Below are 27691 nucleotides of genomic sequence, written 5' to 3'. Positions count from 1 at the left end.
TCCATGCTTCCATGTGGTGCTTTGTTCCATTTAACTTCACTGTTTGATAAAAAGCTTTGCCACAAAATTGACATTTTCAAAAATTCTACCCATTAAAAATATCAAATCCTTCACCGTTTCTGGGTTTTGTACCTTTTTCCAGACAATTTGCCACATTTCTGGTCCCATCAGACAATTAGGTCTAATATAAAAAACAGAAGAAATGTCCAATTGAAGTTCATAATTCCTCACAACACTGCTTAGACCATTTCCAGGAGGGCTACATTTATATCAACCCAAAAGCACTCTTGGGACATCAGATTTGTTCGTGTTAGAAATCGCAACAAATTTTCTCAATCTTCTCTATGGTTGAGACATTTTCAAGTACAACCAAGAGAGTTTGAGCACGGTCAAGTGACCTTGAAGTATGATCAAGGGACCATGAAGCACGTGCAAAGAATTTTCAAGCACTGCCAAGGGATTTTTAAGCACGGTCAGGAGACTTCTGAGTGTGATCATTAGATGATGAAACAAATTACCCTTGAAGCCAAGTCCTGCAATTCATTCTGGACTTAAATTTGCTATTGTGGATCTGTATAATGCAGCTTAAAATTCACCCATTAATCTTTGACATCTTGATCTATATAACATACATTTAGCATGCAGCAGTCATAAAAGATCATGATAACAAAATAAGGCAGCATCCTTAATAAGTTCTTAGATGGAAAAGAACATTGTATTTTTTTAATGAATATAATTGTTACAAAAGTGGAAATAAGCAATATCTGATCAATCACCTGCTAGAGTTACAATGCTCATTTTATATTATCTAACATGTTGCTTATTTTTAACCAATTATTGATCAGTAAAAATGGTTTGATGCTATATAAACACAAGGTCAATTTAGACAAAAAAGTGTGAGTTTTAAAGGAAAAATAGATGCCCAAATTCAATCATCTTAAATAAGAGAAATCAACATTTAGCAGTCAATGGGACTTGAAATACAGATAATGAATTGTCTACCGAAACTATATTCCCTCAAATCACACAGAAGGAAGGTTTTGTTCAGTTTCTCAGTATAAGGTTCACCAGGGATGGAAAGAGTGAAGTATAATGTTGTCTGCAACTGTGTTTCAAAGACACTTAGTCATGCAATTGGATTCTTGAATTTCTATTGGGGAGACCTCAAGCAGTCAGGATTGGTAACAGCACCTCCAAGGCCATCACACTGAGCACAGGTGTGTGTGTCCTCCCCCCCCCACCCCCCCCCCCCCCCAAGGGCTGCATGCTTAGTCCACTGCTGTTCATTCTGCTGACCCACAAGTGTACAGCTAAACACAGTTCGAACCACATCATCAAGTTCACTGACGACATGACCATGGCCTTATTAGTAAGAATGACGAGTCAGCGAACAGAGATGAGGTGCAGTCACTAATGGACTGGTGTAGAATGAACCTGTATCTGAACATTTTAATAATACAAAAGAGATGATTGTCGACTTCAGGAGGGCCCGGGGAGACCACGCTCAACTGACCATTGATGGTTCCACCGTTGAGGTTGTCAAGAGTATCAAGCTTCGGGAGTGTGGCCATGCAAAGAACTTAGACAGACAGACAGACATGTTTTGGTTGTGTTCTCCGTGAACAGTACGAAATAGACGGTCAAAATCTGAAAATCAAGATTTTCTTCATCAAAAATTGATAAAACTAGCACAAAGATGCCAAGGCAACTAAGAACAAAGATTGAAGAAGTTGGCTATTCAACCAGGAACATCGAATGAAAGTCCAAAAGGAAGCAGTGTAAAAATGGCAAAAGGACCGGTAGAACCAGGTAAAACTGGGGAGTCGGGCCAATAAAATAAGAAAAAAATTAGAATATAAATAACCGATAAGTGTTAAAACGATAATGAGAGATAATGATGGAGAAAATTACCAAAATAAAAGAGATGGTTGAAGACCTGATGGAGAGAATGGATCGAGCAGAGACTGAATTGACAAAAATGCATGAAAAACTTGGGGCTTTGGACAAAACAGCCAAAGAATGGGAGGTGGATAAACAAGGACTGCTTGATAAAATTTATCACATGGAGAACTTTAGTCAACGGAATAATGTTTGAATTATCGGACTAAAGGAAGGAATATGGGGAAAAAATTCATATTGCGGGTGCTCACTGAAAACTTGGACCCAGAAGAGCTGGCGATCAGAGACCAAGACCAGTTCTGGTGAGACTTTTTAGCTACCAAGAATGGGAGCTAATTCTGGAAGCAGCCTATGATTACTCTAAGCAGAATAATGGCCCACCTGAGGTTGATCATGAAAAGATATTATATTTTCAAGACTTTAGCCCAACCTTGATTAAACAGAAAAAATAATTTGAAGATGTGAAAAGACAACTACGTGCTAAAAACTTGAAATGCTCAATGATCTATCCTGCGGCTTTGAGGGTCGAAGTAACAGAAGGGAACCGGTGATTTTTCAAGCCCAAGAATGAGGTGGAATAATTTTTGTGAAGTTTGTATAAAAAAGATTCAGGTTGCCAAGGAAAAAGATTGTGATGTGGCGGCGCATATCCTCATAGCGAACTGGCCCCCCTTGTATTGCCACGAGGTGGGGCAGCCATGGGGAAATGGTGTCATCAGAGGTTTCTCTCTGACTCCAGCATCCCTTCCAGCGCGCACCCTGGGCAGCGATTATGATGTCACAATGCATCAGGTGACTGAGCTCATGCTGTCCTTATAGGGGCATGAAGAATTTGAATAAAAACAGTCGTTAACGACCCCTCAATGTGGTGGCCATGTTTCTTCCACGGCTCACACTGCCACAGTGGTGACCCCGACGAGCCAACTTCCTCAGAGCTCATGGCCTACTGGTTGACATGAACCACAAAAAGCTGGTCAATGCCCGAATTTTCCACTCCATCCGACTGGACACAGCAGAAGCCCACAGGCCCGAAATTGCCACTGTAGCCGCCACGAGGGATGAGTTCGACAAGATCCTCCACGAATTCCCCGCCATCTTAGAGCCATGGTTCAAAGCTGCCCTGCCCCAGCATGGGGTCTTTCACCACAATGCCACACACGGCCCCCCACTGCATGCTAGACCCAGACGGCTGCCACCCGAGAAGCTCCAGCAGGCAAAGGAGGAGTTCTCCAGGCTCCAGGAATCGTTTGGCGCTCGGACAGCGCCTGGACATTGCCACTCCAGATGGTCCCAAAATCGTCCAGGGGCTGGAGACCGAGTGTGGACTACCGTCGGTTGAACGACGCAACCATTACCGACAGGTGCCCCACATACAGGACTTCTCCGCCAACCTCCACGGCGCACGGGTTTTCTTCAAATTTGACCTTGTGCGGGGATACCGTCAGATCCCGGTGCATCCAGATGACGTGGGTAAGACGGCCTCTTCGAGTTCCTAGGTATGTCCTTTGGTCTAAAGAATTCAGGCCAAATGTTCCACCGCCTCATGGACTCAGTTGAAAAAGACCTGGACTTTGTGTTCAGCTACCTGGACGATATTCTCATTGCCAGTTGCAACCACAACGAACACATAGCCCACCTCCGCACACTCTTTGCCTGGCTGGTGGATTTCGGTCTCACGGTCAACATGGCCAAATACCAGTTCGCCAAGGAGTCCCTCCAGTTTCTAGGGCACACCATTTCAGTGGATGGAGCCACGCTGGCACTGGAGAAGGTAGCAGCTGTTCAACGATTCACCAAACCCTCCTCCCTGAAAGGCTTCCAAGAGTTCGCGGGGGTGGTGAACTTTTACCATAGTTTCATCCCCAGAGCCGTGCACACCATGCGCCCATTGTTCGCGCCCATGACCTATGACTTTATCATGGTCAGAGGAGATGGACAGGGCTTTTTTTGTGACAAAGGAAGCTCTAGCCAGCGCCACGCTGCTGGTGCACCCACGGCCAGAGGCACACACGGTGCTCTCCATGGACACCTCAGCTACAGCAGTGGGGGGAGTTCTGAAACAGTGGCTCGATGGACAATGGCGCCCGCTGGCCTTTTTCAGCAAGCAGCTGGGCCCGCCAGAGCTCAAATACAGCGCCTTCAATTGGGAGCTCCTGGCACTGTATTTGGCCATCCGCCATTTCTGCTACTTCCTTGAGGGCAGGCCATTCACAACCTTCACAGATCACAAGCCCCTCACTCAAGCACTGGTGATGGCCAAGGATCCATGGTCTGCCAGACAGGGCGCCACCTCTCGCACGTGTCTGAGTTCATGACCGACGTCCGACACGGGGCCGGCAAGGACAATGTAATGGCGGATGCGCTCTCCCATCCTGCCATCAACACTCTCGTGCCCAGCCTGGATTACGAGCAACTGGCTCAGGCACAGAGGAACGATGCAGAGACACAGGCCTTGAGGACTGCCACTTCAGGCTTCGAACTCAAGGATGTCTGGGTGCCCAGCAGCCCGGACACATTTCTCTGCGACGTCTCAACTGGCACGCCACGCCTGGTGATCGTACCACACTCAAGGGCGAAGGTCTTCAGTCTGATCCATGACCTCGCTCACCCAGCGGTAAAAACCGTGCAAATGATTGCGAAGCGGTTTGTGTGGCACAGGCTGAAGAAGGAGGTGGCGGAACTGGCCAGAAACTGTACCAGGTGCCAGACATCCAAGGTCCAGCGACACACGCAAGCCCCCATCCAGAACTTTGACCCGGCGGTTCGCAGATTCCAACACATCCACGTTGATGTCATCGGGCCCCTGCTGGTATCCAAGGAGGCTCTTTTCCTCCTCACAGTGGTGGATCGGGCCACAAGGTGGCCACAGGCTGTCCCGATTAAGGAGGCCTCTGCGGAGATGTGCGCCAGGACTCTGGTCAGCCAATGGATTGCTCGTTTCGGAGTCCCGGCGCACATCACTAGGGACAGAGGGGTGCAGTTCACATCTGCCCTCAGATGGCAACACTCCTGGGGGCCAAGCTCCACCACACCAGTGTATACCACCCACAGTCCAACGGGTTGGTGGAGAGGTTCCACGGGCACCTGAAGGCATTGCTTATGGCCAGACTCTCTGGACCAGACTGGGGGGGACATACTACCCTGGTTCCACCTCTGGATTAGGATGGCACCCAAGGAGGACCTGTAGGCTTCAGCAGCGGAGATGGTTTATGGCGCACTGCTTTCCCTGCCAGGTGAGTTTTTCAGCCCAGACCCTGACACCACATCCACCGACAAAAACCTGCTGGCGGACCTACGCAGGTGACTGGCCTCCCTAGCTCCCCCACCCCCGACACCCGGCCGTTTCATCTCCCCAAAAAGCTCGACTCGTCCCAGTTCATTTTTGTGCAGAGGGGACCACAAGGTGCACCGGTACAGCGACCGTACAAGGGGCCATACAAAGTCTTGCAACAGTAAAATGGAACCTTCACCCTGGACGTTGGGGGGGAGAGAGTAACTTTTTATGGTGGACCGCCTGAAGGCAGCCCATCTGGACTTATCACAGCTGGTGCAGACAGCCGGTGCCAGGGTGACAGGACGCGTAGCCAGTTTTGGGGTGGGGGGGGTTGTGTGGCGGCACACATCCTCATGGCGAACTGGCCCCATTTGTATTGCCATATGGCGGGGCAGCCATGGGGAAATGGTGTCGTCAGAGGCTTCTTTCTGACTCCAGCATCCCTTCCTCCGCGCACCCTGGGCAGCAATTATGATGTCACAATGCATCAGGTGACTGAGCTCATGCTGCCCTTAAAGGGGTGTGCTGAATCTGAATAAAACCAATCGTTAAAGACCCTCAACGTGGTGGCTGTGTTTCTTCCATTCTCACATCACCACTGTGAAAATATTTATAATGGAACTGTGAAAGTATTAAAAGTAGTATTTTAAAAAAATGTTTTGTTAAACTCTCTTGTATTCAAAAGTGTATAGAAATGCTCACAAAGACCTTATTAAAAGAAAAATAATTGGTATGAGTGATAGCAGGGTGGAGCACTGGTCTAAATGGGAGAATGGTGTCTGCAAAAAAAAAAATAGCATTAAATGGAAGGGTTCTTGTTCCTCAAGAGATTACGCTGTTTTTTTTTCCATGGGCTTTTGGGGCTCAATGTATACATCACCGTCGGAGCAGGGACAATGTGAGTTTTTCTCTCAGGGGAAGGATCACTATTATTTAAAGATTTAAAGAGATTTTACTGTTAAAAAATATTGTTTTAAAGAAGAATATGGATAGAACATTTAAATGTATTAGTTTTAATGTTAATGGAATTAACAGGTGGGTGAAGAGAAAATGGATCTTAGCATTGTAACAGATTTATGTTAATCTTTAATTTAATGTTAAGCTATATTTCTCATATATAAAAATGTCTTAGTAAAGTAAATTATAGAAGTAAAATACTGGTACAGGGTCTCACACACAGGTCACAGCAGATTTACAAATACACTATTGTACTCAGAGAAGAGTGTTTATTCTTGGAGTTGCAGTGTCTTGGACAGACAGAGCTAATGGATTTCAAGCAGAACTTAATTATTCAAGAACTGCTGAAGGAAGCCATCTCTTTTTGATCAAAGCCCACATAAGCTCGCTTGAACAGAGATGAAGTCAGAGGTTGTAATGGATATGGAATAGTTTTCAAAAGGGATCCGAATTTTGGTAGAAATACAACGGATGGTCATATGGTTTCCAAGAATACAGACTCACCTCGGTGATGATTTTACAGTCACATGATTTGGAGAAACATATTACCAAATTCAGACATTTTGAGTTCCATTTTAGAAGAGTTCAGTTTGGAGAGTTCAGAAGTTAAACCCCGTGTGACACGGGGGTTTAAACCTTGTGAAAGACAGGGTTGAGATACAATAACCAGAATTGGTGCTGCTGTGTGTGTTACTCCTGGGGAAAGGGGAACATAGAATCAGTGGCTTTTGAAATAAAGAAGACCATTTTGGTATCTCTTTGGAAAAGTGGACAAATTTCAACTGGATCTATTTTTGTATGGCCACTTCATTTAACCCTTGTCTGGTTTGTGAATCCATCGTGGATGAAGATAACCACATTTGTTTAACCCATGTGTATCTGGAATTAATCATGGAAGAAAATAGCCACATAATGTGTAAAGAGGCCTGAAGATACGATGTTTGAAAGAGCTCTGTAATTATTTCTGAACTGAGAATTTAAGACCTTCAAGACTAAAATGATGTTGAACTTTTAAAGATAGACTTTTCAGAGTGGGACTTTAATTATACATACACAAACACATACATTTACATTTGCACATAGTGGGGTTACATTTAGAGTTAAGTAAGTAATGTTATGTTGTTATGTTTTTAATTAAAAAACTATTATTTTGAATTGTCCAGTGAATTTTCAATTGCTGTTCCTGTGTAAGTGCTAACAAAGTCCCTTTAGTCCCAAACAAAATTTAAAAGGGCAGATATAGTCTTTTTTACAAGAAACAAATCTTACCAAGTTGGAAAACACAAAATTAAAAAGATGGGTGGGACAAGTAATGTTGTCTTTATTTGGATCAAAACTAAGAGGTGTAGTGATTTTAATAAATAAAAATATATCAATAATAATAGAAGAGACATTAACTGACCAAGCTAGAAGATTTGTGATGGCACACTGCAAAATTTATGCAGAATCAAGGGCATTTATGAACACTGACACCCCAAATTATGATGATGAAGTCTTTGTGAAAGATATCTTTTTAAAAACCTCAGGGAAAAGACAAAATATGCTAATTGGAAATTTCAATCAAAAATTGGACAAATCAGCAAGAACAAGGGTGAAAGCTATAAAAAAAGTAACATTTTTGAAAGATTTAATTTTAATTGACATATGGAGGCAGCTCAACCCCTTAGAAAGAGACTGCTCATTCTACTCAAGGGTACAAGATTCACACACAAGGATTGACCTATTTTTAATGTCTGTCCAGTTACAAAGTAAAGTGGTAAAAACTGAGTATTTGGCAAGACTTTTATCAGACGTTAACTATTATGATAATGGAAAAGCAAGAAAGTATGTATAGGTGGCACCTCAATGCTACATTATTAAAAATGAAGGATTTTTGTGAATTTATTAAGAGACAGATAGAAATATTTTATGAAAACAATCTTCCTTCCACTGACAAAAGTTTTCTAATATTGGATACACTTAAAGCTTATTTGAGGGAATAAATGATTTCTTATACTAAAAAATCTTAAAAGAGAATATGCAAGAGATTTAGAAGGTCCAGAGAAGGATATAACAAAATTGGAGAAAGAATATCAGATATCAGGAACACAAGAAAAATACAGAATATTAGAGGATAAAAAGTTATAATATAATACACTACAAGCATATAGAATGAAAAAAAAATTAAAAACTAAACAAAAAAATTATGAATCAGGAGAACGGGCACATAAAATGTTATCTTGACAGGTTAAAGCAGAGGAGTCATCCAGAATGATAAATGCCATTGAAGCAGAAACTGATACTATAATATATAATCAAAAAGATAGAAAATATACACTTAGACAATACTATATGAAACTATATAAATCAGAATTGGTAGGAGATGAAAACAAGATGGAAAAATTTTTAACAAATGTTGAAATTCCTAAACTAGAAGAGAGAGAAAAGGATGACTTTTACAAGGGAAGATATAGTGAAAGTTCTGGGTACTTTATAAGCTAATAAATCCCCAGTGAAAGATAGGTTCCCTCATGAGTTCAATGGACAATTTAAAGATTTGTTGATGCCTCTTTTGTGGGATGTGTTGGTCTAGGCGGTGGATATCCAAAGCCTCCTGGAAACATTTTCAACTGCTATACTTACAGTGCTACCGAAGAAAGGTAGAGACCCATTAAAATCGTCATCATACAGACTAATATCACTTCTGAATGCAGACTATAAAATTATAGCAAAGGCACGAGCCAACAGATTGGGTGAGTATTTACCAACATTAATACATCCAGATCAGGTGGGATTTGTTAAAGGAAGACGTTCTTCAAATACTCTAGGTCAATGGTTCTCAACCTTTTTCTTTCCTCTCACACACCACTTTAAATATTCCCTATGCCATAAGTGCCCTGTGATTAGTAAGGGATGTGGTGGAAAGAAAAAGATTGAAAACCATTGTTTTCATTGTACCTAATTGACTTGTTATTTGCACAACTCCAAAGGAAATGGGCCAATGACAATATTTCAGTAACAATTGGGTCTCGAGCAGTGATTTTCAACCTTCCCTCCACACTCACATACCATCTTAAGCATTCCCTTACTAATCACAGAGCACTGATTGCATAGGAATTACTTAAAGTGGGATGTGAGTGGAAAGAAAAAGGTTGCGAACCACTGTAATAAAAGCATATTAGTCAGGTAACATAGTCTTTGGAGTTATTGAGAACCATTGGTCGAAGTAGATTATTCAATATAATATACATGTCAAAATCAAGGTTGAATCCAAACATAACTATTTCTTTAGATGCAGAAAAGACATTCGACTAACTAGAATGGTTTTTCTTACATAAAGCATTGGAAAAAAATTGGTGCTGGTAGAAAATTTATAAATTGGATAAAACTCTATCATAGGCCACAAGCTAAAATTATAGCTAAATGCCATGTATTATTCTTCACAATGTACGTTGGTTCGCCAACATTAGATCCCATCCGCGCATGCGCAGCCATTACATCCATTGACTTGTGAGGAGCAGCACGTATTTTTAGCACAAGTGTAAAAAAGCGCTGAATCAGTGGGAGATCACAGTAGAGCGATCCCAAAAAAGCACTAAAGTAGTAAGGCCTGCAGGAGCAGAGCCTTGAGGGAGATCGCAGGAGAACAATCCACAAAAATTGAGTAAAACAGCCAAATGAGCCCTCCGAAGAAGGAGGTAAGCGGTAAAAATTCCCGGTGGGAGGATCCCAGGTCCTAATGAGGGGAGGCCCCAATGTAGCTCTTCAGAGATGGAAGTGAACTGGATAAAGTTCGGGACAACCGGCAGGAGGTTCCTGGGTCCCGATGAGGAGCTGGGGCAAAGGCAGGATGGCAAGAGCCCAAGGAGGAAGGCGTCCAAGAAGAGCCCCTGTTGCGCTTCTTTAGCACAAAAAATCCAGTTTGCCTGCAGAGTGCAGTGTCCTATCTAAGGAGCAGCAGGGCTGATCTACTTCTGTTGGGGCTAGAATTAGGCGGCAGTGGCCTACCTTCGTTGAAGGTAGGCCCCGAGTCTGGCTGCACTGATCTAGCTTTGTTGAAGTTGGTGTCTGAAAACAATAGCAGCAATGCCTATCTACCTCTGCTGGGGGTGGGTTCAGGCGACAGAGATCTACCTTTGGTGATGGTGGGATCCAAGTTTGGCTGCATTGATCTGGCTTCGTGGAAGTTGGTGTCTGAAAACAATAGCAGCAATGCCTATCTACCTCTGCTGGGGGTGGGTTCAGGCGACAGAGATCTACCTTTGCTGATGGTGGGATCCAAGTCTGGCTGCATTGATCTGGCTTCGTGGAAGTCAGTCTCAAAAAGGAAGCAGTGATACCATTATGCCACTGCAAGAGGAGAGCTGCATGAGGCAAATGGACCTCAGTACATGGAGCAGCAGCAAAGGGGAGTACCCCACATAAGAGCAGATAGGACCTGATTTAAACCTAATACATCACGTAACGAAACCGCCCACTCGACAGGTGAGAATAACTGCCAGCTGCAGAAAAAGCACGAAGAAGGGCATGGTCTCTGTATGATGGACACCCACTCGATTAGGGTCAGAGAGTAAGGCCTGCCAGACAGCAGAGCCCTTGACCAGTGACAAAATTGTAAGTTGTCTGGATAAACTGGAAGAACTGGTGAGTAAGTTTCCGACACCATCAGCGTAGGGGGAGGACATTTATGATTATGCATGGGACGATGATGGATGGCCATTAATGGACACTGTGTCACTCAAATCCCCATACATTGCTCAGGCCAGTCAGAATAAGAGCAATATACCGACTAATGCCGCCAAGTTTGCAGTACCGAAGCTGCTAGAGGATGATATTACAGGGCTATTAATTTATATGGCATCGAATGCATTTCAGGAGATGGTACTAGAAGAATCCATCAAGAAGCACCCCTGTCCTGGTAACTGCCCTCTGTTGGAGGTGCCCAAGGTAAACCCCGCGATATGGGACAATTTGAATGTTCCCACAAGGGTAAAAGGCATGAAATTGCAAAACTACAGGGCTCACTGCACAAACGCTCTCACAAGATTGATTGGAGACCCAACAAGACTGTCTGGGACTGTTATCCCATGCAAACTATGAACTGAATGACTTCAGGAAGGAACTGATTAAGCACAACCTAAATCTAAGATAAGCTCATTTGAGCAGGTCATCTAACCCTGTAACAAAATTTCTATTTGGTGATCATCTCAGTAAACAGGTGAAAGATTTGAATGAGCACCAGAAGGCAGCAGCTAGCATGGTCAGAGGTTTGAGAACACAGGCAAGAGAACCTGTTATGTTTCACCCCTATCGCAGGTATGCAGGGGAATTTAAGTGGGTTATCCAAAGCAGCTTCCCACTCCAAGCGGCAACAGCCAGCAGGTCATTTTTAGAGCAACACCCTCTGTGGAGACAGCGACAGCAGAACTTTCCCGCTCAAAGTGCTTCGTGGAGGTGGTCCCAGAATGGAACAGCCCGCAGACAAGGCGTGTCGAGGTAGTGAATGCTATGCAATTATAATTGAGTGCACTTGATAATTAAAAGGCTTTAATGGTTGGTGGTCGATTAACGCTATTCCACTGATGCTTCTATTCAGCAGACAGTGAAGGGGTGCAAAATCAAATTTTATCCCCAGAAAACCCCTCCTATAAGGAGGAAGGGTCTAAATACATACATACACAGTCCACAACTAACAGAGGCTATACAAGTCGAGATCATGGCATTAAAAAAGAAAAACATTATTGAAGGTTGTAGCCATGAAAAATATGAGTTTGTATCAAACATCTTCACGTGACTCAAAAGAAGTGGCAGCACTAGAGTGATACTGGATCTATCGGATCTTAATTAATATGTCTTATATAGGCATTTTTAAATGGATAACATATATTCTGTGATGCTGTTGTTATGTAAAGACTATTACATGGTCTTGATAGATTTGCAAGACGCATACTATTCAGTTATGATCTGCCCTCAGTACAGGAAATTCTTGAAATTTACCTGGAAGGGAGAGCTATAGCAGTATAAGGCCTTGCCGAATGGGCTGAGCTTGGCGCACAGGGCATTTACCGTGTTAATGAAGTCGATGTTTGCAAGGCTCAGGAAAGAGGGTCACATGGTAATGGGTTACCTAGATGATACCCTTATCGTGGGCAAATCATTTGAGGAAACAAAAAGGGCAGTAGCAACCACCTCGAGATTATTAAGCTAAGTAGGGTTTCTTATACATCCCAAGATTTCAGTGCTGGTGCCTACTAAGAGGTTAAAATTCCTCGGCTTCATTATTGAAAGTTACCCATGAAAGAGATTAGGACAGCTTGCAGAGGGCTCATGACAGTGTCTCGTCCCTCCATAAGAAAGGTGGCCAGGTTGATTGGGAAACTGGTGGAGACTTTCCCGGCGATACAATATGGTCCGCTAAATTATAGGTTCCTGGAAAGAGACAAAATATCAGCTCTTAAGGCAGCTAGGGGACATTTTGACAGGTTCATGAGGCTAACAAGTAAGATTAGATCCAACCTGGCATGGTGGATCGACAATATCTTCCTGGCTTACGTGAGGTTTGAGCTCAGAAAGGTGGACCTGGAGATCAGGTCAGATGCTAGTGACAAAGGTTGGGGAGTCACAAATCTAAAGTTCTCTGCTGGAGGCACAGAGCTCAGGGAGGCCTCAAAATCAGCTATCAATCATTTGGAAATGCTGGTGAGCTTTTTAGCACTAAAGTCTTTCAATGTGAAGGAAGCTGACATTCATGTATTGCTGAGGTTGAATAACACTTCAGCAGTGGCCTACCTCAATAATATCAGAGGTCTCAAATCTCCTTCCAGAAACAAGTTAGCCATTGAGACTTGGTACTGGTGCATTCAAAGAAACAATAGGGTTACCGCCACAAACCTGCTGGATTGGATAGACACCCAGGTGGACCTGATGTCCAGGAAATTCAATGATAGCACTGGGAGGATTCTGGGTAAGAAATATTTTAAACTGCTAGCAGACACCTTTGGTATGTCGGAGATAGATTTGTTTGCATCCAGGCTTAATGCTCAGGTTCCGAGGTTTATGTCCTGGCTGCCAGATCCCCAAGCAGAGGTCATTGACGCTTTTACCTTAGATTGGTCAAAGTACAACTTTTATGCTTTCTCTCCATTCGCCTTGGTGCTGAAGTGCCTGAAGATACAGGAAGACGGTGCCACGGGATTGCTGGTAGTGCCAAATTGGCCTTCTCAATGTTGGTTCCGTGTATTCCTTAGGCTTATGGTGGGGAGGTCATTGGCATTCACAAAAAAAAACAAAGATCTGCTAATCCAACCGGTGTCAAAAATATCTCATCCATTGTCTCACTTAAGTCTGTTAGGGTGCAGGATCGGAGAGCGAGGGTTGTCATAAACACTCTGCAGCCTAGAACTCTGGACATCGTGCAGGCATCTTGGAGAAAGTCTACACAAAAACAGTATGCCTCCTATATGGGGAAATGGAAAAAGTATTGTGCCCAAATCAGATTGAATTAACAGTCAGCCTCTATCGGAGGTGTACTGAGCTTTCTAACCGATATGTTTTGTGTGCATGAGGACAGCTACAGCGTGGTGAATACAGCAAAGAGTGTACTGGCTGCTTTCTTGACACTCCAGGACTCTGAGCATGAGATGACGAACCACCCCCTGATCAAAAGATTCACGAAAGGAATGTTTCACTTGTGATCTCCAGATATAAAGAAATTTGGGATGTAAAGATTATTTTGGACTATTTAAGACTGTTGTCACCAACTTCCAGTTTAGACTTACGTAGCCTGCCCCATAGGCTGATAACGCTAGTGGCCTTGACATCGGCCCAGAGGGTACAAACTTTGTCTTGCATTCATATGGACGATATCTGTTGGAAGGAAGACTGTGTAAGCATTCAAGTTACAGAAATTTTGGAGAAGTGGGACAAAATTTTTGTTGTATGCATACGGAGAAGACAATCATGGATTGTTTAAAAAGGTATGTTGTATGTACAAAACATATTAGACTAAATGAGAAATACCTCTTTATATGTTATTGAAAAACTGCATCAGTGGGCTACCTCCCTGACGTTGGCCAGATGGCTGCAGGAGGTCATGAGAGTGGCTGGAGTGGATATTTCTCAGTTTGGGTCCCATTCAACTAGAGCAGCAGCAACCTTGGCAGCCAATAGGGCCGAGGGTCCTATATAGGATATCCTCCGCCAGGTTGGATGGAGTAATGAGGTTCTACAATAAGCCTTTCAATTCAGAGGGGCAGAGTTTTACGGCTTCTATCCTACACGCAGCAGATTGACAAAGGCTGCAGAGAGGGGACCCATTGAACTGATTATGATCTGTCAGCCCATCCGAAGGGGATAAGCCACTGAGCTACAAACTCTCACATTGGCAAACCAACGTATATTGCAAAGAATAATGGAACATTAAACGAGCACTTACCTGTGAGAAATTTGATGATTATTATTCGAGCAATAGCAGTTGTTGAGTCACTGTGCCCAACTCACCCTCCTTTTTTTTTTGTTTACAGATAAAGTTGTTTGTTATGTAATAAATAACATTCAGTCACAGGTTTGTGTTATGGTTGGTTTGTCTAGTTTAGCTCATTTAAGTTCAATGGCTTCTCCCCTCTGGACTGTAAAGGAATGGCTGCGCATGCACGAATGGGATCTCACATTGACGCAGCGACTCCCATTGCTCGAATAATAATCATCAAACTTCGCACAGGTAAGTGCTCATTTAATGTTCCTTTTTTCCCTTCAGTTGATCGAGTAGACAGGGGTGACTCCTATCTCCATCATTATTCATACTACCTATTGAACCTCTGGCAGAGATTATACGAGATCTGGATATTAAGGGCTTCAGAGTTGGACAGGAAGAACATAACATCAGTTTATTTGCTGATGATGATGGTGACCCAGCTGAATCATTGATAAGATTACAAATGATATTAGAAAAATATGGAAGAATATCAGGATATAAAATAAATATGGATAAAAGTGAGATAATGCCATTGCAGAATTTTGATTATGTAAGATACCAATAAGGCAATAAATCTAAATGGAAGAAAAATGGAATTAAATAATTAGGAATAATGACAAATAATAATTTATAGAACTTATATGCTTAGTTATACCTCTCCATTAGAAAAAAAAGATTTTCAGAAATGGAAAGATCTGCCAATTACATTAATAGGAAGGGTATATTATATAAAAATAAAGGTAATGCCAAGACTACTGTATCTCTTTCAATTGTTGCCTGTTTCACTAACTAAAAATTTCTTTAAATTATTACATAAATGTATAAGAAAATTCCTATGGAATAACAAAGTACCAAGAATTGCAGTGGAAAAGTTAACAAGGGACTATAAATTGGGAGGACTTAGACTCCTGGATTTTAAGAAGTATTATCTATAGGTCCTTTCATGGTGGAGAAAAGAGTGAGTGGAAAGGCATATATTATCCGCCTCTACCTCGCTCCACTTACCTCCATGAATGCGGCACGTCCGCATTTGATGTGCCTCAAGTGATCATCCCCGACCATAGTGTCAAGGACGAGGTGAAGGCCCTACTAGGGATCTAGGGACGGGGAACTATTTGGAGCAACCCTAAAGGGGCGGGCTGCTGATGTCATCAGCCCACAACCCAGGAACTACCACCTTAACTGCTGCTGGGCACAGGCAGCCGGCGGCAGTGATGTCCCAGTCAGCACCCCTCCAACCGCTCAGCCCTTCCCACTGCCACCATTCTGCATGCACCCCCCCCATCCTGGCCAAACACTGGCAGCCAGACCCAGACCAAACACCAGGGCTGTCATGCACACCCTTACACAGCCTGTTTCAATGAGCAGACACAGGTGAAAATTGAAATTTCTTGTTGCTGCTGCCAACACATCTTGCATGTAGAACAACCTTGGCATTTTGGGACTGTTTGACACTTTGCCGAGTAATGGCTGACTCTGTTACCTATAATCCCCCACACAGTGGGAACTACTCAGTCAACCAACGGTTCCCACTGCGTGGGGATTATGGGTATCGATCGGCCATTAATCAGCACATATGTATGGCGTTATGGCACCACTAGCCATGCCTCTTGAACGCCGCATCAACACCCCAGCCGCCTCTAGGCTGAAAGAGGACATTGGAGCACATTTCCCTGGGCCTGTAAGTAAGAAATACCTTTTCATTCAGCTTGGAGGCTGACAATGAAAAGGCCTCAACAGCACAAGCAAGATTTCTATCATCTTTCTTTGAAGAAAATAGTCCCCCTTCGTGGATTCAAATGCAACTGAATTCAATAAAAGAGGAGACAATTAAGGACGTTATGTGGAATGTTAAGTCAACAACAATCCTATATTAATACACAATTTGAATATGGCAAGAAATAAATGAATGTATCAGGAAAAACAGGTATATCACTGAGGAAACCATTTTGTAAAAATGTACTACTGCTTATGAATCTGGATAACAAAATATTGTATTCATGGTATGACAAAGGAATAAGATAAGTCTTTTGAACAATAAAGAAATAAGTATGGAGTAGCTAATGGGACATTCTTTTGCTTTCTCCAGTTAAGATTGCTCTTAAGAGAAAGATGGTGTAGACAGCTGCTTCTATTGCACACATGTCAAACTCTGGCCCGCGGGCCAAATTTGGCCCGTGATATAATTATATTTGGCCTGCAAGATCATATCAAAAATGTATTAGAGGTGGCCCACTGGCCGCCGCGCCAGTATAGCGCATGCACAGTAATCGCTGTGTCCCAGGGTGAGAGAGAGAGAGAAAAATCCTGGTCCTTGAAAAGTAGTGGTGGGTGGTTTTATAAACACGCTGTTGTGTCCCCCCGCCAACCCCCCCACCGCAGCGCGGCCTGGCCGGTGTCAGGGGAAGCCAAAGCCGCTTCCCAGCGCCCGGAACCCCAGTGGCACAGCGTTTCTTAGAGCTGCAGATGGAATCGGGACGCTGGAGGGAAGATTGGGGCTCCCCGCCGGGCGATGGGGGCGCTGGCCACCGGCCACCCTGCGCCTTCCCACTGGACCAGCGGCTGGTGCCCGGAGTACACGTGGAGAGCGAGGCTGGTCGGGCAGGTAGGGTGGAACCCCCCGCCAATCTTGGGAGTGGCGTGGGCTGGATCGGGATTAGCCGTGCTCACCTGCTCCTCCACCACTGACCGGGATCCCAGCGCGGTCCTGAGCGTGGTGACTGCCCTGGAAAGGTCCTGGGACACCGGCACGGAAAGAAGAGCAGAGTCCGTAGAACATTACAGATCAGAAACAGGCCCTTCGGCCCTTTGACTCTACCTCGTGAAAACCCAACACTGGAGAAACTCAGCGGGTTAAACCGTATCCTTTATCCAGCAGAGAGGTACCTGACAATGTTTGGCCCTTGATCCCCCTCATCAATGTATGAGCGAAAGTCTGTGTTTCTCGTAAAAACACCAGAAGGGAGAAACTCAGCAGGTTAAAGGGGGATCCGGGAGAAACGCAGCAGGTCAAAGGAGGGTCTGAATGAAACTCAGCAAGTCAAGGGGGAGGGGTCCGGGAGAAACTCAGAAGGTCAAGGGAAGGGGGTCTGGGAGAAACTCAGCAGGTCAAGGGGAGGGGGTCTGGGAGAAACTCAGCAGGTCAAGGGGGGTCCGGGAGAAACTCAGCAGGTCAAGGGAGGTCCGGGAGAAACTCAGCAGGTCAAGGGGGGTCCGGGAGAAACTCAGCAGGTCAAGAGGGGTCCGGGAGAAACTCAGCAGGTCAAGGGGGGTCTGGCAGAAACTCAGGGGGGGCCTGACCTCGCCAGGACCGTTGCCCACTCCCCCTCCCTGCCGCAGGCCGACCCGCGACTCACGGTGACGGGGCCGCTGATCCGCCGAGATGCCGCCCTGCAGCAAGAGCCGATGCCCCCGCACTGTCGTTGTCCAACCCGATCGGCCGCAAACCCCGCCTTCCTGCACACAGGCCTGAGTAAGTATTATGAACTTTAATCTCAGGATAAAACGATCTTCCAATAGTTTCATGTCACAGTGATAAATATATTCCTGGTTAAAAATGGTCCTGCACCTGGTTACAAGCTCATTAGGCATAAAACTTGAAAAGTGTGTAAATCAAAGGATATCTGTACCAATGGAAAAAGGGCATGGCAAATAACCCTGCTAGAGTTCATGCCCACAATCAGTCACCCATTTGATGTTTGAGGAATCTCAATAGCCCTCAGATTTTACTATTCGACAGCACACTAGCAACATTTGACAAATCCTCTATAGAGAAATATTATTTATTGAATATTTTATTTCTCATTTGTTAATGCTTCTGGAAAGAGTTTATCCAAAACTATTATTAAACATTTATTTTAATAAGAAAAAGTTTAACATTACATATGTTGAAAGAAGAGAAAACATGCAGATGTTGTTGAAAATTTTCAATAAATATTTAGTTCGGCCCTCGACTTAATCCAAGTTTTTAATTTTGGCCCTCCGTGAATTTGAGTTTGACACCCCTGTTCTATTGGCTGTCTGCACCCACTGTAGCTACTGTACTCGCCACGATGCTATTGCACCTGCGCGAGTCCCTGCAAAGCGTGCTAGTTAAAAAAGGAGACAGAGCTTGGCTGGTGGCTCCTGTTAAACATGGTTTTGTTGAAGTTAACAGTAAAGAATTCATCAGAGGTTGCCAATTTGTGTTGTGTTGTCTGGGTATTCGATGTATCAACGAACATGGCGTAAGAAGTCTGAACCTGAAGCCCTCAAGTGAAAAGTTTGCAACACATTTGTGACTGCACCATAATGGCAGATGGATTCAGAAGGCCTGACCCACTCATGTTTGAAAACAATGTGGCCGAGAATTGGCGCATATTCGAACAAGAATACAACATTTTCATCACGGTAGTGCATAATGATAAGTCTGCCCAAATCAAAGTATACATTTAACTAAATTTAACGGGCTCCGAGGCCATTGAAAGGGAAAGGTCATCCATATATGCAAATGAGATGCATGAAAGGAGTATCATTATCAGCCTTGCTGAGTCAAGAAACGGCTCAGAGAGTTTAAAAAGAAAAATTTGAGAAATGTGTAATCCACAAAAGAACAACGATTTAATACCAGAAACCAGAGGCCTGGCAAGTCGATTCAATTGTATGTCAGCGATCTAAAAATCAAGGCAAGGACCTATGACTTCAGAGCACTCTGTGAGGAGTTCATTCAAGACAGGATGGTCTGCGGTATCAGTGATGAAGGCACAAAAAGGGCACTGCTGTGTGACAATGAACTAAAGCTCGCAAAGGCCTTCTCCAAGTGTCTGGCCGATGAAACCACAAAAGAGAACAGCAGAAAGCTAGCCCCTCTGCAGCACCAAGGCACGAACATAGACGCAGTCCAGGCGAGACCTGCAATCAGGCAGTGGCCGGAAGCCAGAAGAATACAAAGCCAACTAAGCCTTGCCACCCTCTCACCCAGGACGGAATGCAGCAACTGTGGCAGCGACCATGTGGCAAGATGAGAGATATGCCGGCGTTCGGCCAGCAGTGCAGAGCATGCCAGAAATGGAAGAATTTCAGCAGATGCTGCAGAGCTAGGCAGCAACTCACCCCAAGAACCAGATACAGAAGGAAAATTAACCAGTTGGAACCTGAGCAAGGACAAACCAACTCGGATGACAAGTATTACCTTGATGGATTGGCTCTGCAGATGGCAGGAGAACCAACAAGAATCAGAAGGAATAACGAAGCATTTGTGACAATGAAGATCGATGGTAAAGGAAAGTTTTGACACTGCAGCCAAGTGCAACATCATGTCACAAAGAACCTTCATCCTACTGAGGAAGTCCAAGTCCACAAGTCTAGTATACAGCAAAGTTAGAACTGATGGCACAGTGCGCCTGCGGTGCTACGTTCAAGGACAGCTGCACATACTAAGATTCTTCAGAGTCCAAGAAAACATCCTGCCTCTGCTAGGACTGAGCACAAGCATGGACATAGATCTTGTTTCGTTCAGCAGAGAGGTATACCAGACAAGTCCAGCCGAAGATGATCTGATGCACAAAATCTTTTCTGGGTACATTGACCTTTTTACGAAAGAACTGGGAAAACTGCCAGTGACATACTTCATGTGCTCAATCGAAAAGTGAGGCCTGTGGTTCTTCCAGCACGCCATATACTGATAGCAATGAATGACAGGGTTAAAGCTGAGTTGGACAGGATGGAAGACCTGGGCAGGATTACCCCAGTATTCGAGCCCACCAAGTGGGTGTCCTCCATTGTGGCTGCTAAGTAAAAAGATGGACAGTAGATCAGGATATGCATCAATCCGAGAGACCTCAATGCAGCTTTAAAACAACTACACCATTCAATGCGTACTGTGGAGGAAGTTGCCGCGCAGATGGCCTACGCAACCATTTTTTTTTCAGTTTTGGGCGCAAAGAATTCCTTCTGGCAAATCAAACTTTACTACAAGTCATCACTGTTGACCACATTCAGCACAAGTTTTGGCCAATACCGATTTCTGCGAATGCCATTTGGAATCAATTCAGCCAGCGAAGTATTTCAAAGATCAATAGAGCAAATTTTTGTGGGGTATCCCTGTGCAATTGGCAAAGATTTGGAAGAACACATTGCAAATTTTAAAAAGGTACTTGACAAAGCCCGGAAGGTTCATCTTAAGCTCAACCCCACACTGCAGATTTCACCTGAACCAGACAGGTTATGTAGGCCATGTTTACGTAGAAGGCAGACCCTTCAAAGACTAGAGCAATTAGTGTAATGCCAGTTCTGACAGACGAGATAGTGCTACAACGTTTCCTGGGTATGGTCAAATTCATTCTGAACACCAGTGATCTTACCACCTCGCTAAGGCAGTTGAAGCATAAAGACGTGGTTTGGCCCTGGCAGGAGCAACAACAAAACACATTCCACGCATTAAAAAGGCATACATCATGCCCACCTGTTCTATTGTACTATGATGTACAAAGACCAGTCATGCTAACCTGTGATGCATCACAATACAGTCTGGGTGCAGCATGTCTGCAAGATGGAAAACCAGTGGCCTACGCATTCAGGTCACTCACCACCACGAAGACCAGATGCACCAAAATAGAGGAGTTGTTGGCAGCAGTTTTCGTCTGCTCAAAATTCAACGACTACATTTATGGCAAACCAGTGACCATAGAGACTGACCACTTACCTCTGGTCACAATTCTGAAAAAGCCCATCCATGCGGCCCCTGCACGATTACAGAGAATAATTCTCAGGCTTCAGTGACTTTAATTTACAAGTGCAGAAAATAAATGCTTTTAGCAGATGCGCTATCTCGTACTCCCAGTGAATGCACGATCCAACAAACTGAGGAAGAGGACATGTTTGATATAATGACAGTAATGCACATCTCCTCCTCTCAGTTGGATGAACTGAGACACCACACGGCTGAAGGTACAACTTTGACGACCTTGAGCACTTTTCTCAAGGGCGGCTGGCCTGACAAGCTGCACTGTCTACCACCTGAAGTGCAACCCTACTTCCCATTCCGGCACGAATTATTCATCGATGACGGAATAATAATGAAAGGCTTGAGAGCAGTAGTTCCGAGTTCACTGCAAAACATTTATGTCAACATCCTGCACGGAGGTGACATACTCCCCAGGTGCAGAAGCAACCAAACGCAGGGCGAGAGTCATAGTTTTTTAGCCAGGGATGACTGAGAACACAGATCAAGAGGTACAAGCTTGTTCAGGGTGTAATAGCACCAGACCACACCAACAGAAAGAGCTGCTGCACTTCACATGGTGCTGAACCTCCCCTGGTCAACCATAGAAACAGACATTTTTGAAGGGCACAGACAACAGTATTTGGTTCTTGTTGATTCATACTCTGGATGGTTTGAGATAGACCTTTCACCCAATGTCACCTCGTCGGCAGTCATTATCAAGTTAAAAAGACATTTTTCAGTGCATGGGGCACGCCATACTCTACTAACGGACAATGGCACCCAGTTCACCAGTGAGAAATTCAGACACTTTGCAACAACATAGGATTTCAACCATATCTCTAGCAGCCCAGAATACCCACAGTCAAACGGCTTGGCTGAAAGAACCGTGAGGAGAGTGAAGCCACTCATGGAGAAGCTCCACAGGGAAAATACTGATGTGTTCCTAAACCTGCTGAACCCAAGGAATATCCCTGGCAACACCATATTGGGCTCTCCAGCGCAACAACTCATGTCCAGGCAGACTCGGACGACTCTGCCTACGGTAAGGAGACTCTTGGAGCCTCAGCTAAAGAACTCGCAAGAAATTAAATCCCAACTGCTGAACAGGAGGCCAACGCAGAAAAGATGCTATTACAGAAATAGCCAACTGCTCATGCCATTAGCAGAAGGACAAGTCATAAGGATGCAGACTCTGCAGGGCTACGACCATAAGGGCATAGTGGAAAGGAGCTGCCAGGAGTCCAGGTCATACCTGGTAAAATCAAAAGGAAGGGTGTATCGGAGAAACCGTCGACACATCCTACTTGTAAGGGAGCCACCCATTCCTGATGAAACTACAAACCAGCCACCTCCATCCTGAACCATTCCAAACCAGGATCTGGAACATGAACCCGGGGTACGCGGAATTCCCTCAGTAACAATCCATGAAACAAATGGCCGCAACCCCAAAACCACAGATAGTACATCCTTTCAAGCTGAAGCACCCCATGCATCTACTTCCACCAATAGCTACTACATAACTCGCTTCAGGCGCACTTGTAAGCCCAACCCAAAATATTGGGATTAAATTGGGCTGACTGTTCATTGCTGAACTATAATTATTGTAATGTATGACACCTACATGTGAAGGGGGTTGCCCAAGAAAGGGATGTAGACAGCCGCTTCTATTGGCTGTCTGTACCCACTGCAGCTACTGTATTTCACATGACACTATTGTGCATGTGCGAGTCCCCGCACAGAACGCTAGTTAAAAAAGGAGACGGAGCTTGGCTAGTGACAGATGCCATTTCCAGGGGCTCCTGTTATACATGTATTGTTGAATTTAACAGTAAAGCATTTGTATTATCTGGTTATTCGATGCATCAACGAACAGATGGGGACCAAACTTGGCCCCACCTGAAATGTGTGAGATGGAAAAAAAGATTTGGCTAGGAAATACACCTAAATTTTTATCTAAAATGTACTTTGCTCTCCAAAATGAAAGTGCAAAACCAGGTTCACAGAGATCGAGAGGGAGATGGGAATCGGATTTAGGAGCTGCAATAATGGATAGATGTTGGTCTGATTGGTGCTTGGATAGCAATGACATCAATTATAAATGCAAGATAAAGATGATAATTTCCTACACCAACTATACCTCACACCACAGAAATTAAATAAATCAAAATCGGAAGTATCAAATATATGCTTTCGATGTGGAATAGAAATATGAATGTTTTTAAATGCTATGTAGTCGTGTGTGAAGATGAGACCTTTCTGGCAGAATATTACTGAATTACTAACAGGGAACAGGGGTGGCCTTCATGGACGACCCTGAACTTTATCTTTTGGGCAATTTTATTGAAATAAGTAATAAATTAACTAAATTCGAAATTTCATTTGTTAAAATAGCTTTAGCTGTGGAAATCTGACTCCCCTCTACAGATGGAAGACAGGGATGAATAGTTGAATACCTATGAAAAAAAAATCACATATAATCTAAATAAGACATATAAAAATATGGCAATCATATTTGGATTAAATAGGAGCCCAAATATAATTTTTAAAAGCTGCCACTATTATTAACCCAACTGAAAGCCCTATGGATTTATATTGTGATGGGGGGGGGGAATTATTGTGTTTTTTTGTGTAAAAGTTTTTTTTAATAAATATATCTCTTGAAAATGGAAAATTTTGATATGTATATTTATGGAAAAAACAAAAATAAAATATTAAAAAATACATAACAGAAATTCACACAGCTTAGAGTAAGAAATGAGTTTTACTGAAAATAAATCTAAAATTATTTTTAGTGAAATCAAAATAGACTCAAAAGTCTCATTAAGGTAAGTAATGTATAACTTGTTTTATATTAAATCAATATATCATGTAAAAATGCTAAATATGTCTGTATTAACATATTTTTACAAGAATTAAATGGGGGAACAAGAATTGTGTGGGCCATCTGAACTCATGCATGAAAAAAATTCATGCATGGAATGTAAAAGGTTGGCCACCCTTGGCCTAAGGGGTGTTGGGCTTCATTAATACAGGGATTGAGTTCAAAAGTAGAGAGGTCATATTGCATATCTACAAATCTCTGGAGAGACCACACTTAGAATATTGTGTTCCGTTCTAGTCACCTCATTATAGGAAGAATGTGGAAACTATGGAGAGGGTGCAGAGTTGATTGAGCAGAATGTTTCCTGGATTGGAAATTAAGTCTTATGAAGTAAGGTCAGCACAGTTGAGTCTTTTCTCTTTGGAGCATAGGAGGAGGAGGGAAGACAAAAGAGGTCTACAAGATTATGTTAGACAGAGATAGGGTGGACAGCCAGCATGTTTTTCTCCAGGGCAGGAACTGCAAACACCAAAGTGTGTACAAAGTGAAGGAAGGGAAGTTTAGGGGAGACATCAGGGGTAATATTTTTTTTAAAACGCAGAGTTATGGGTGCCTGGAATGCCTTGCCAGGAATGGTGGTGGAGGCTGGAACATTAGGGGCATTTAAGAGACTCTTAGACAGGCACATGGATGGAAGAAAAATAGAGGGTTGCGGTGTAAGGAGGGTTTAATATTTTTCTTTTTAAGGAATATATGGGTCAGCACAACATCAAGGGCCGAAGGGCCTGTATTATGCTGTAGTGTTCTATGTTCTACCTCATGATACAGCTGTACAATGTACAAAAGTTAGGACCATGAGTCAACAACATAAGGCATTGGTAAGATTGCAAACTGTGTGCAATTCTGGTTGCTACGTATTGGAAGGACGTCAATAATTTGGAAAAGGTGCAAGGAGATTCACCAGGATGTTGTTGGGACTGGGTCTTTATTCCCTACAGCAGAGGAAGCTGAGGGCAAGACTTATGTTGGTTTATAAAAACATGAGGGGCAAGGATAAAATTAAAGCACTCAGTCTTTACCCCAGAGCAGATGATTTTAGAACTAGAGGAGATAGGTTTAAGGTGAGAGGAGATAAATTTAGAAGGGACCTGTGGAGCAACATTTTTCACTCAGAGGTTGGTCTGCATCTGGAACAAGCTGCCTGAGGAAAATGTTGAAGAGATAACGTAGAGACATTTGGATAGATTTAAGGTTAGGAAGGACTTAAAAAGAAATGGACCAAGTGCAGGGAAAAGCAACAAGCTCAGAACATCAATTTGGCCAGCATGACTCTTAACAATTAAAGTAATTTTAACTTTTTTTAAACACATCTCACCTTTAAAAATGCCGAAAGTAAATCCAATTTTAACAAACGGGAACAGTGATAAAACTAAAACAAATATTTGTTTTAAATCACATGTTCAAGTGAAATCACAACTAAATCTGTCATTACTTCATTCTCCAATCTCCCCATTTTTACAAGGACAAGCAAAATTCAACTAAAATTTTCTACCAGAATTAGAATGTGCAAAAAAAATATACATACACACATGACAAAGTACAAATTTTTCCATCAAACTTTTAACCTAGACTCACTGATCCTTAAAAGATACAATGATAAACACCAGTCACTGATTCAGCCACAATGAACACCAACAATAATACAAAGGACTTCTCAGTTTTATAACAAGTTATACTCCAGTTGTGGTCGCCAATTAAATCACACTAAAATATATTGACAGTAATATCCTCATTACTCAGTTAGCTGATCACCCAGTTAACAGGTTAAATTATTCCACATGAATTTAAGGCAGAAATAAAGCTACAGAAAACTGACTGTGACTTTCACAAGTCATGTGCTGACTGTGATGGAAAAGCACACCAATTAATTTACTACATTGTGAAATGGAAGCCAGATTTAATAAACAACATGATATATATTAAAAAAAAATCAGACAACCTGAAAATTTTAAATTTTGTCTGACAAAAGAAAGTGAGTGAATTCAAGATATGTTCATTCCAAATATGTTTTAGCATCTGAAATAAAAACAGAAAAAATGGAAATACTCATGTTTGTGGAGAGAAAAAAGTGTTAATGTTTCATGTAACCTTTCATCAGAATATCTCGTATAAGGTATCTCCTTCTCAGACAGTACCTCAAGGTTGAGGATGATGCTTTCACTGAGTGGAAGATGCCTGGCAATAATTTCTTTCGTGTAGGATATCTGCTACACACTACAATATGTCTGGAAGAGTGAAGTCTGATCATGATAATGGGTTTATTGTACACATGTACAAACAGGTACTCTGTTTAAATAAAACAATCACAATAGTTTACGTTAAATTCAAAAGCAATAATCCAAGAGATGAGAAATATTGACAGTTAAAATACTGCAAGGAAAAAGTGGCATTACAATAGTGCAGAGGTGGACTATTCCATGACTAATAGAAGGGAAGGTTCAAGAGCCTGATAGCTGTTGGAAATAAATTACTTTTTATTAATATTTTATTTTTGATTTTTCAAGGACCCATACAAATCAAAACAAGCAATGCAATTTCTTTCAAAAATAGTATAAAACATAAGAGTCTATTTTTCCCCTACCTTAATACAAAAAAAAAGATTTTATAAGTTAAACAAATACAAAGAACAAAATATTGGTAAAGTCACAAACCCTTAAGGGAACTTAAGAAAAACCCAAAGAAACTTAAAATGAAAAAGGTAAGGAACAAAATGCAAGAGCACGTCATCTGAGCCACGACCCACTTCACTGATCTCAATCATTTCACTTTTGGCATGGATTGTTGCGTTTCCTTTATTCAGAATGGGTATAATTATATCTGCGTACCAAAGTGTTGCAGATAAGGTCGTCACACCCTAATAAATGTGCCATATTTCCTCCTCAAATTATGTGATTTTCTCCAGGGAAATACAACTCTGCATTTCTGTATACCATTGCATGATGGAATGTTTAGTTGGGAGTCAGACTTCCACGTGACTGCTATACACTTCCTGGCTACCAACAAGGCAACCGTCACAAACTGAATTTCGTATCTGGACAGTTTAAAACTCATGTCCATAATGTTTCCCATGAAGTACAATTCCAGACAGATCCTGTGGAAAATCCACCTTTGTAACTTTTTTCAGAATGTTCCCCAGGTCCTCCCAGAAGGATCTCACCTTTGTACACAGCCAGATTGAATGGATAAAGGTTAGAATCTCCACACCACACCTAAAGCATATTACATAAATTTCTGATTTAGATTTAAATAATTTTTGCAGTGTAAGGTATAGCTGATGCAGGAAATTGTATTGTACCAATCTGTACCTGGCATTAATAACTGCTGTCATGCTGTCCAGGTACAAATCTGACCAGCACCACTCATGGATTGTTGTGCCCAAGCTTGTCTCTCACGATTCCCTTGACTTGTGTAAGCCCAGTTTCGGGTCCTCACTTTGGAATAGGAGTTGCATCCTAGAGATGAACTTGCACGTATTCCCCTTTTGAATTAGAATCTCCATGTCTCTACACACAGGCAGGGCCTTAG

The 27691-nt window shown here is 42.9% G+C and overlaps 1 protein-coding gene across 17 annotated transcripts in view; it reads right to left on the bottom strand.

Moving 5' to 3' along the window:
• The window catches only part of LOC138761675 (double-stranded RNA-specific editase 1-like), a 400374-nt gene that overhangs the window by 152901 nt on the left and 219782 nt on the right, over window positions 1–27691 (bottom strand). For 6 of the 17 annotated variants that reach the window (XM_069934222.1, XM_069934224.1, XM_069934231.1 and 3 more), the window contains one exon: window positions 13888–13975. The exons of the other annotated variants lie outside the window; for them this stretch is intronic. In XM_069934222.1, coding sequence (XP_069790323.1) covers window positions 13888–13975 — 88 coding nt within the window. The remainder of the gene's footprint in view (window positions 1–13887; window positions 13976–27691) is intronic. 17 annotated transcript variants of the gene reach the window in all.

The sequence above is a fragment of the Narcine bancroftii genome, chromosome 4, assembly GCF_036971445.1.
Source record: "Narcine bancroftii isolate sNarBan1 chromosome 4, sNarBan1.hap1, whole genome shotgun sequence".
Lineage (NCBI taxonomy): Eukaryota > Metazoa > Chordata > Chondrichthyes > Torpediniformes > Narcinidae > Narcine > Narcine bancroftii.
Note: the sequence above shows the minus strand (reverse complement) of the source record. Positions and strands in the feature narration are given on the sequence as shown.